Source organism: Tupaia chinensis, unplaced genomic scaffold (assembly GCF_000334495.1).
Source record: "Tupaia chinensis unplaced genomic scaffold, TupChi_1.0 Scaffold000047_1, whole genome shotgun sequence".
In the NCBI taxonomy this organism is placed as follows: domain Eukaryota; kingdom Metazoa; phylum Chordata; class Mammalia; order Scandentia; family Tupaiidae; genus Tupaia; species Tupaia belangeri.
In genome coordinates, this window is record NW_006159505.1 from 8,713,372 (window position 1) to 8,723,643 (window position 10,272).

A 10,272-nucleotide genomic window follows, 5' to 3' on the forward strand; every position below is an offset into this window, starting at 1 on the left:
GTGTTGTGTCCGTGTCGAAGAGAAAAAAAAAAAAAAAAAAAAAAAAAAAAGAAAGGAAGAAAGAGAGAAAGAAAGGGAGGAAGGAAGGAAGGAAGGAAGGAAGGAAGGAAGGAAGGAAGGAAGGAAGGAAAAACTAAACAACAAGCCTACTGTTCTGAAGGGTCTTGCATTTGAAATTAAATGCTCAAAATTCACTGGCCAAAAGTAATTTTGAGGATTCACCCAAATACAGGAGAGCCAGGAAGTTGAATCCCACCACATGGTCAAGGGGATGAAACCCGAAATATTTGTCAGGTAGCCCTGGTGACCATCACAGCCAAGATCCAGGGATGCATGGCACCAAGACCTTTGCAGCCTGCTTCTCCCCACCTCAGCTCTTGCTCTGCCTTCCACGGAAGAGCTGGCTACAGTCTTGGGATGCTTTGCTCCCTCTGTTCAGAACAGTGACCACTATTTGTCCACAATCCACGTCTTTCTGTCTCATCCTCAAAAGTAACCAAAGATTATCTTCCCCGGCATCCAGACTGAAGGTCTCAGGAAAAGGCCACCTGGATCTGTCAAGCCACGAGTCACTTGGTACTGTTAATTTGGTCTAGGAGTGTCCCGCTGATGTCTGGACTAGCCTAGGCTGCACCTGGGACAGGGTGGGGTGCTCAGCCTCCTAGAGGCAGATAGGCAGGATCTCCATGTGGTGAATAGAAGCAGTGGTTTAGGGAAGAGACACAGGCACAAAGTCAGCCTATGCACCACACCTCAGGTGGCTGTCTCCTGGTCATCAGGTGCAGCGGCACAGCGGCACAAAAAATAAAATGCAGTGCTGTGCTCCCAGGCTCTTTCCATTGTAAACGCAGGAAGCTAACTTATCTTAGGCCAAGATGGACATTTACTTAGTCTGTGTAAGGGAAGAATCAGGCACAACTGAATCCCGGGGTTCCAACCGGATCACCAGGGCAGTGCGTAGATCATCTCTCAGAGTCTCTGTCTGTCCTCCCCCTTTTTCTCCCCCTGGTTCCTGCCTGTCCTGAGTGTGGATGTCATTCTCAAGTAGCCTACCTCCCTTCAGTACCCTGACAAACGGAACCCCGCAGCAGGTCTAGGATCCTGCTGTCCCAGCTGCAGTCATAGGCCCATCCCTGAGCCAGTCACCCTGTGGCCATAGGGACCACAGCCACATGCCAACACTTGAGCCCAGGATTGGGTGCTAGAATTGAGAGGAGCTGGGTGTTCTCACCTAGCCATGTGGCTGGCATTGGGATAGAACTGATCCCCCAAAGGATAAGGGAGGCCCACTGGGCTACAGGCAGTGATGTGCACTACCTAGCTATTTATGAAGGGGAAGGGGCTACGACCACTGGTCTCATAGAGGCCAGTGATCGAGGAAGAAGACATTCCGCAGGGGTCTCAACTGAGTCCCAGAAGCCTCCCTGAGGAGCACCTGATGGGGAAGAAAGGTGTGGAGGTACAAAGTGTGGGGTCAGAGAGCCACACTACCACTTGGACTGTGTGACCCTGAGAGACCGCCTTGTGGGGAGGAGGTTCCTCATCTGAAGTACAACAACCATGGCAGCAGAAGCCAAGATACTATGGCACTTTGCATATGCTATGTACTGTTATAGCACTTGACATCGACTTCTCAGTTGATTCTGTCAGAACTGTTATTAGCCCCGTTTTACAGATGAGGATATGAGGACTTACAGCCAGTCAGAGACAGAGCTAGGCTCTGAATTCAAGCCAGTCTGGCCTCAGAGCCCAAATCCCTTATCATTGCACTCTGCTACTTCTATAAAACAGGGACATAAAATCCACTTACCATGGGATATTGTGTGAGGACTTAAATAATAACAGACTTAATTTTAATGAAGTAAGGAAATAATAGCAGATCATCCCATGCTTAATAGGCAGTAAGTACATAAATGTGTCTGCTACAGTAATGATTAGGATGATGGGTGGTGATGGTGCTAACAGTGGTAATGATGGTAGTGATGGTGATGGTATAGTAATGATGATGACAATGATGGTTATAATGATGGTGATGATACAGTGGGTGACGATGATCATAATGATGGTGGCAATGATAGTCATGATACTGATAGGAACAGTGGTGATGATAACGATCATCATGATGATGGTAATGATGGTTATAATGATGGTGATGATACAGTGGGTGACAATGATCATAATGATGGTGGCAATATAGTCATCGTGATACTGGTAGGGATAGTGGTGATGATGATGATAATGATCATCACGATGATGGCAATAGCAATGAAGTAAGTTAGAATGTTGATGGTGATGGTAGGGATGGTGGCGGGGATGATAGTGATGATGGTAGTGGTGATGGTAATGATTATAATGGTGGTGGTAGTGATGATGATGATAACGATCATCACAATGATGTCAATGATGGTTATAATGATGGTGATGATACAGTGGGTGATGATGATCATAATGATGGTGGCAATGATAGTCATCATGATACTGGTAGGGATAGTGGTGGTGATGATGATAATGATCATCACAATGATGGCAATGATGTTGATGGTGATGGTAGGGATGGTGGTGATGGGGATGATAGTGATGATGGTAGTGGTGATGGTAATGATTATAATGGTGGTGGTAGTGATGATGATGATGATGTTGACTGTTTGCCCCAGGGCCCCCTCCCCTGCCCCATGGGGCCATATCCCAGAACACAATTATGACTGTCCAGAATCAGAGGACAGGAAATGCCTACACAGAGAGAATTTTTCACAAAGTAGTCAGAAGTAATATCCTCTCTGAAGGTTCTCTTTTTTTAAAATAATTGTGAAAGCAGAGGGAAATTTACTGCTTTTAATATTCCTACGGAACCACATTACAAATATGGTAAACCTTATGTTTATCCCTTTCTTTTAAATTGTCTTGATCTCTGAAATCTCAGTCTTGGAACCACTGCCTAACTGACCTAGCCTAGAAATGGTCCCCCTCCTGAAACATGTTTTCCCTCTGGTAAACACACACACACACACACACAAACATTCCACTTCACACTCACCTTTCTGCTTCTAGACACTAAAACTTCAGACCTGCTCAGTCAGCTGTTAGTGCCCAGCAGTTCCCTAGACAACCAGAGCTGCCGCACAGGAGTTGTGGAACAGAACACGTAAGAGTTCTAATGACAATTAACAGCCAGTCCCTGTGGTCCTTAAGTTGGCTTTGTGAGCTACTCTGTTTATCCCTTCTAAAAGTGCAAGTGTCATTTATCCCTCCAGGGACCTGGCATGTGTGTGGTCCTGACGTGGCTTTCCTAGGGCTTGCCTCACCAGGCATTGCCTGGCCATGTGCTCTCTCCATACAGGTATCTGCCCACTGGGGCCCCCAGCCTAGCCCATGAAAGGTCAGCATCCTTGAGCTCCTTCCTCACCATCTATGCTTTTCACTGTCCTGAACCCCACCAGGAGGAGCCAAAGGCCCCACCCCATGAGGCCCCATCTAGTGACTCTGCCCTCAGAGCACAGGGCCTAGCTGGCAGGTGGACCTGATAAAGGATGACTGGAATTGGACATGTGCAAGCTGCAGGATGCCAGGAGGAAGGACATAAGACATCTGGACACATTTGGTCCAGATGACAAACACCGGGGAGGCTGCAACCTGGTGGACTGAAGCCAAGCCTGGCAAGGGCCCCATGCACTCTGATGGCGTGCAGTTGTTTTTATTTGCAAATTGTATGATAGGTACTTTATGTTAGGTAGGCATGCCTTTGCATTGCATACCTACTAGAAGTTAAACAGTGAGGGCACAATACAGAGAAAAATAAGGCCATGTCCTCATCCTCGAGCATTGCAGGGAGAAGGATTCACACCCTCCCCTGGAGATCAGATAGTATGGTCTTGTTAAGAGCATGGCTCTGGAGCCTGTCTTGCAGCCAGGGTGCTGATCCTGACCTTACCATGTGACTTTGTCTTGTCAGCCCTTACCATCACCATCCACAAAAAGGGTCCAGTCATCCCATCTCTGTTGACATGCCTAGAAAACCACAGATCATGATGCAGAGGAAAGACTCAATAATGTCAATGTGGATGAAGACAGCGATGATGCAGAGAGACAGATGCAGAGCAGAGGATGATGGCTCATTAATGATTTTAAGTCTGCAGTCCAATGATTTTATATCTCAGTGCCCTTTTTTATATGCAGTATGACAAAGTGACAGAAGTGTGTATTATTGGCAACTTCACTTTTGGCGATCTGTTTACTGTGTCATCCTGCACTTTTCTTGAAACTTAAATTGCTTCTTTTGTTTGTATAAAGGCATTGTTTTTTCCTTTGCTTTGTGGAAGAGATAAACATTTCAGTTTGGGGCATTTTGTTGAAGACCATTGTGCTGTGTTGTTTCAATACCAGAGTAAGCAGCGGTTGATTAGTGATGCCGTGTACATTGGCAGACGTGAAAACAGTAGAGTCCTTTTCAGTTAAGCTTAAATGGGGTTATTCTTTTAAATAACAATAGTTTTAAGTAAATAACAGTTCTGAGCAGGGCTTTGAAGGGTAACATTAAATGAAATAGAACCACAGCGTAGCTTCCCCTGGCTAGACTGGACAGGACCTACAGAGCAGCATGTGAAGGCTCTTCCTTGGGTGCTCAGATGGTCAAACGATGACACAGCGGAAGTGCTTGGTATACACTTAGCACTCAGTGAGTGTCAGTGATGACGATGGTGATGATGGGGTGCCTATATAGGGAACCAATCACAAGCTTTGTATTTTAGGGCCTTGGGTATTTGTGGGGGCAAGCAGAAGGGATGGAGAAGTAGGTAGTAGCCAAGTCACAGAGGACCCCATTTGCCCAGCACATCAGTTAAGATAGGGTTAGCTGCTGAAACAAAGAAACTCAGGGAGTGCAGCCTAATGCAATAGAAATATATTTCTTGCTCACATAATAGCCCACTATAGAGAACCAGGAATCTTTTTGTTTGGGCTTTGTTTGTTTGAGAAATAGGTGTTTTTGCTATAGGGTACACACGTTTGCTGGAGACAGAGAGAGAGAAAGCAAGAAATCACCCCCCAGAGGGATGGCCACACCACAGTCCCTTCTTCTTTGGGGATTTTGGGCATGCACACATATACCTGGCATTAGTTTCAAGTTGCCAGGTCCAGGACTTGAACCATGGTCATCCATGTAAGAGTCTAGAGCTTTAACCACCATCCCAGCTGCTGGGCCCAAGGCAACATGATTTTAGCTGTTGTCTCTGCCATTCTCTAGGAATCCTGAGCCCTTAGCAGGCAGAAGCTAGGAGGGAAGAGAAAGTCTGGGCTTCTAAAGAAGCCTAGGCTTGGAAGGGAGCCTTCTCTTTGCTGTGTCCTCATCCCATTGATGAGAATCAGTCACATGGGCATGCCTGGGTACAAGGGAAGCTGGGAAATGTAATTCTGGACTGGATATCTGTCTCCTTTCCTACCCCCCAGGGCGACACCACACTATTTGGAAAATGGAATGGACAACAGGCTCTTTCTAGGCATAAAAGAAGCCAAGACTTTCAATATCTTTACTGGTGTCCACTTTTTAATTTTTTTTATTATTGGAACCAGCAGATGACATAATGGTTATATCACTGGGCTCCCACAATGTCACAGTTGAAGTCCCAGACCTAGCAAGTTGAAACTCAGGCCAGGCACATGTGCATGTGTGCCCAAAATCCTGAGAGGAGAATGGAGAAGAAGAGATTTTAATGTGGCCATCCCTGCTGGGAAGCGATTTCTTGTTTTCTCTCTCTCTGGCAAGCACATGCACCCTAGAGAAAAAAAAAAATCTCTCAAAAATTTTTTTTATTTAATAGTATTTTTGAATGGCAAATCAGAACTCTACACATCTATGGAGTACAATGTGATGTTTACACACACACATATACACATACATGATGTGGTATGACTAAATCAAGATATCAATATATTCCTCACCTTACATTCCTATCAATTTTTATGGTGAGACATTTAAAATTTATTCATTTTTTTTAATTGCCAGAGGGCACGGACACTCACCAGAAAGAGATGGAGAGAAATAGAGGAATAAAGCACATTTCCCCATCCTGTCAGGACGTGGTCAGATATGCGTACACACACACATCACGCATATCTGACTTGTCTGTCAAGCCTCTGGGGCTGGTATTCATACCTTGGCTAGCCACTTTGAGAGTCAGCTCTTTTAACCACTAGACTATAGGGTCAGCCCAAAACTTACTCTCTTCATTATTTTAAATGTGTAATACATCTTTAATTTTCTTTAAGGTTTTTGCCATAGGGTATATGAGCTCACCAGAGGAAAAGAGACAGACAGAGGGAGAAAGCAATAAGCCAACCCCCCAAGGGTGATGGTCACACTGCAATTCCTTCTCCTTTCTCTTCTTGGGATTTTGGGTACTCACGCACACGTGCCCAGCATGATTTTCAAGCTGCCAGGTCCAAGACTTGAACCGTGATCAGCCCTGTGGGAGTCCACATCTTTAACCACCACACCACCTCCTGGCTCCTGTATAATACATCTTTTTTATTCACTATGGCAATCCAGCTGTGTAATAGATATTAAAGCCTTTTCTTCCAAACTGAAACTTTTTACCCTTTGACCAACACCTCTGCCAATGTGTTTTGGGGTTCAAATAAAAAAATCACATTTTCTTTTGAATATGGAATGGAGGAGAGAGCAACAGAGAGGGTTATAGGACTTTGAATTTGATTTCAGAACAGTTTTCTGAAGTTAATTGCATAGTCTCTCTGAATTTTTTTTTACAGGATTTAGGAAGGAGGTTGTACAGAATATCCTATTGAGGAAGACAATATCTAAAGAGTAAATAGTGAGCCTCTGTATTTCTTGTATTTGTATTGTTATGGGTATCCCCCTCCCCAAGCCCTGAGCTATCTGTTAAATCTAATTACATCACTTATATTATTTACCATGAAATTTACATCTAAATCTGCTGAGTAAGGGAAGCAAATGGAGGACTTAATTAGGAAGGTTAGTCATGTTCTTTGGTGTGTGTGTGTTTAAGGAGAAAGCAACTCTAATCAGGAAAATTACAATAAAGGCTCCTTTTCCCCCAAAGGCAGTCATTGCATGTTCTCAGATTTGCTTAGAAGGCTCAATGGTGTCTTTTCCAGAAACCGTTCTAGTGGCTTCCGTGTGCTGAGCGGGTGGTCACTATTGCACCGGAACTTTCCTGGTGCTTTCTCCTCTGTGACATGTTTTTACTATAGCTGAGCGCCGCTGAATTCCGTCTTCATTTCAGAGCAGAACTCCTAACTCTCCTGTGGTCAGCACTGGATCATATGCCTTCCCCAAATTTTGCAGAGTCAGGCCCCAGAACCAGGTCCTCTCTTCCTCCCAGATCTTTTCTCAGAAGACTGGATCTCACGTTTCGTGGACAGATCTATGAAAGGCCTAGCCAGCCTCACATGGGATCAGGTGTGAGGATTGGGCATTCCCTAACCTATGTTTCTCTTCCCTGTCTACAGAAACCCGTGCAGACCGCAGCAAGAAACTCTTCAGGCACTACACGGTGGGCTCATATGACAGCTTTGATGCTTCCAGGTAAGACCCTCTTCAGTGTCCACCAGGACCCTGAGGTTAATGGTGCCTGTGTGTCATACATGTTGGGCCATCCCATGTGGGGTTAGGGACCCCCTTGGTTTATTTCTTCCTGTGTGTCCACTGTGCTAGGATTATGGAAGCTGCCATTTCCCAGAGAACCTGCCTAAGGGGTGGTCTCAGTGCCACCTGCTCCTTGGGTCAAGCTGGAAGACATCTGTCTTGGGGGAGGGGGCTCCTAAAGAGAGGACTGGCTGACTCTCCAGGAAGATAAAAACGCGTTTTGTTTGGGGAGAAAGCAGTATGCATGTTACAGATGACAGCAATTGGCTGCAAGAGCTGCAGGCTCTTTTTCCTTCAAGGTGGGAGCATCCCCCAGGGGAAATGTTTAGGCTGCCTTAGGTCTGGGTATCCTCGTCATATTTCCCATATTTATTCCTACTGCTTTTGCTTAGTGGGAGTTTCTGTTCAGGAAGGCCCATTTCCCTTTCTTCCTATTTTTTTTTTAATTGTCAGAGGGCACATATGTCATACATGTTGGGCCATCCCATGTGGGGTTAGGGACCCCCTTGGTTTATTTCTTCCTGTGTGTCCACTGTGCTAGGATTATGGAAGCTGCCATTTCCCAGAGAACCTGCCTAAGGGGTGGTCTCAGTGCCACCTGCTCCTTGGGTCAAGCTGGAAGACATCTGTCTTGGGGGAGGGGGCTCCTAAAGAGAGGACTGGCTGACTCTCCAGGAAGATAAAAACGCGTTTTGTTTGGGGAGAAAGCAGTATGCATGTTACAGATGACAGCAATTGGCTGCAAGAGCTGCAGGCTCTTTTTCCTTCAAGGTGGGAGCATCCCCCAGGGGAAATGTTTAGGCTGCCTTAGGTCTGGGTATCCTCGTCATATTTCCCATATTTATTCCTACTGCTTTTGCTTAGTGGGAGTTTCTGTTCAGGAAGGCCCATTTCCCTTTCTTCCTATTTTTTTTTTTAATTGTCAGAGGGCACATACATTGCCAGAGATGGAGAGAGGAGGAAGCACCCTCAATGGGGAGTGGCACACCGCAATCCCTCCTCCATGTCAGGATTTCGGTATGTGTGCATACATAGCCCGTGTGTTTTGTAAGCTTCCAGGGCTAGAGTTAGGACCGTGGTCAATCATATAGGATCTGGCTCCCTTGACCACTGAGCTGTGTGTCTGTCTCATTCATTCCTCTTGATGGCACAATACCAAGCAGCAGCAGATCATTGAAGCTTGTGGGTTTGGGTTTGTTTGGTTTGAGGCGAAGAGCTTCACATCTTTGATGATGTGGCTGGCACGGGCCGTGCGGTTGGATTCTCCTGCAGAAGCCACGTTGGTATAGCACACACTACGGGGATGTCCTCGGGTTGCTATGTCCCTCTTCCCTCTAACTCCAGGGCAGCAGGGGCTAGGGCAGGTCCTACAGCTCAAAGGCAGTGCCCATTTCTGGCCAATGGTTTTGTAGCAGCTGGAAACCAGCAGCTGCTCTTTTGACCACTCTTCCTACTGCTGCATAAACTTCTCCATGCTAAGGATCCCCAAGCATCAAGTTTCTCTGTGCCTTTGTTTTAAGCCACCAGTCACCCTGCACTAGCGTTAATGCCATACTGTGGGCTAGAGGATGAGGTGGAGAAATGCCCCTCTGTGTGGGGAGTCTGTACTCCCCTAAGACAGAGGGTTCTTCATGGACGTTGAGTTAAGGTGTGATGCAGGAAAGGAAGGGACACACAGGCAGTGTGCCCATCAGGACATGAGACTCCTGGGTCCGGCCCTGCTGGACAGATCCATGGGGCCGTTTCTGAGAGGCCCAACAATGGGTTGCCTGTGCAGGAGGGCCGGGCTGCAGAGGGGGTTCAGTCCATTCTTCGGTTGCTACAATTGAATGCCACCAGTGGGTACTTTGTAGAGAGCAGAGGTTTGTTTAGTTCGCAGTTTGGGAGATCCAGGGTTGAGGAGCTAAATCTGGTCAGGGTCTTCTTGTTGGTGAAGACCCTCTGCAGAGCCCTGAAATGGCACAAGCGTCACCAGATGAGCAGTGCCAGCCTGTCTGTGTGCCTTCTTATAAAGAAGGAGAACGACCAGACGCTACAAACCCACCAGAATTCAGTCATGGGCACCACGACGGTCCTGGTGGTTAATGGTGCCCCTGTGTCACATACACACTGGACCATCTTAATGACTTTATCTAATCCTAATCACCCCACCTCTTAGTACCAATCTCATCGCACTTCCACCCTTACAGTGGCAGTTAAGTTTCCGTACATTTGAGGGACACGTTCAGACCATAGACCACAGGAAGGGTCCCAACACCCTGCCCTGGGTTCTGCCCTGACCTTGAGGGGGTCTATACTGAGCAGCTCAGACCTGTTCCCTTAACTGTCATCCACCTGCTGAGGGAGCAGACCTGGCTTGGTTTGTTTTTATCAAATAAAATTCATTATCACAAAATCTGCCATTTTAAAGTGAACAGTGCATTGGCCTTCAGCTCCTGCCAATATTGTGTAACACCACCTCTCTGGTTCCCCAAAAGGAAACCCCATACCCATTAGCAGCCGCTCTCCATTTCCCTCCCCTGCAGCCCCTAGCAACCACCAGTCTGCCTTCTGTCTGCAGGGACGTGCCTGTTCTGGGCGTGTGTGCCTGGCATCTTTCCTTTAGCGTAATGTCTTCAAGGTTCAGCCAAGTTACTGTATGTGTAAGTACTGCA

At 46.6% G+C, this 10,272-nt stretch overlaps 1 protein-coding gene across 1 annotated transcript in view; it reads left to right on the forward strand.

Moving 5' to 3' along the window:
- Positions 1-10,272, forward strand: part of LOC102495642 (SH3 and multiple ankyrin repeat domains protein 2) — a gene marked incomplete at its 3' end in the record, with an annotated part of 501,991 nt that overhangs the window by 453,596 nt on the left and 38,123 nt on the right. Inside the window, 1 exon segment of the mRNA XM_006141097.3 lies at positions 7,483-7,558. Within this exon segment, the coding sequence (XP_006141159.2) occupies positions 7,483-7,558 (76 nt within the window).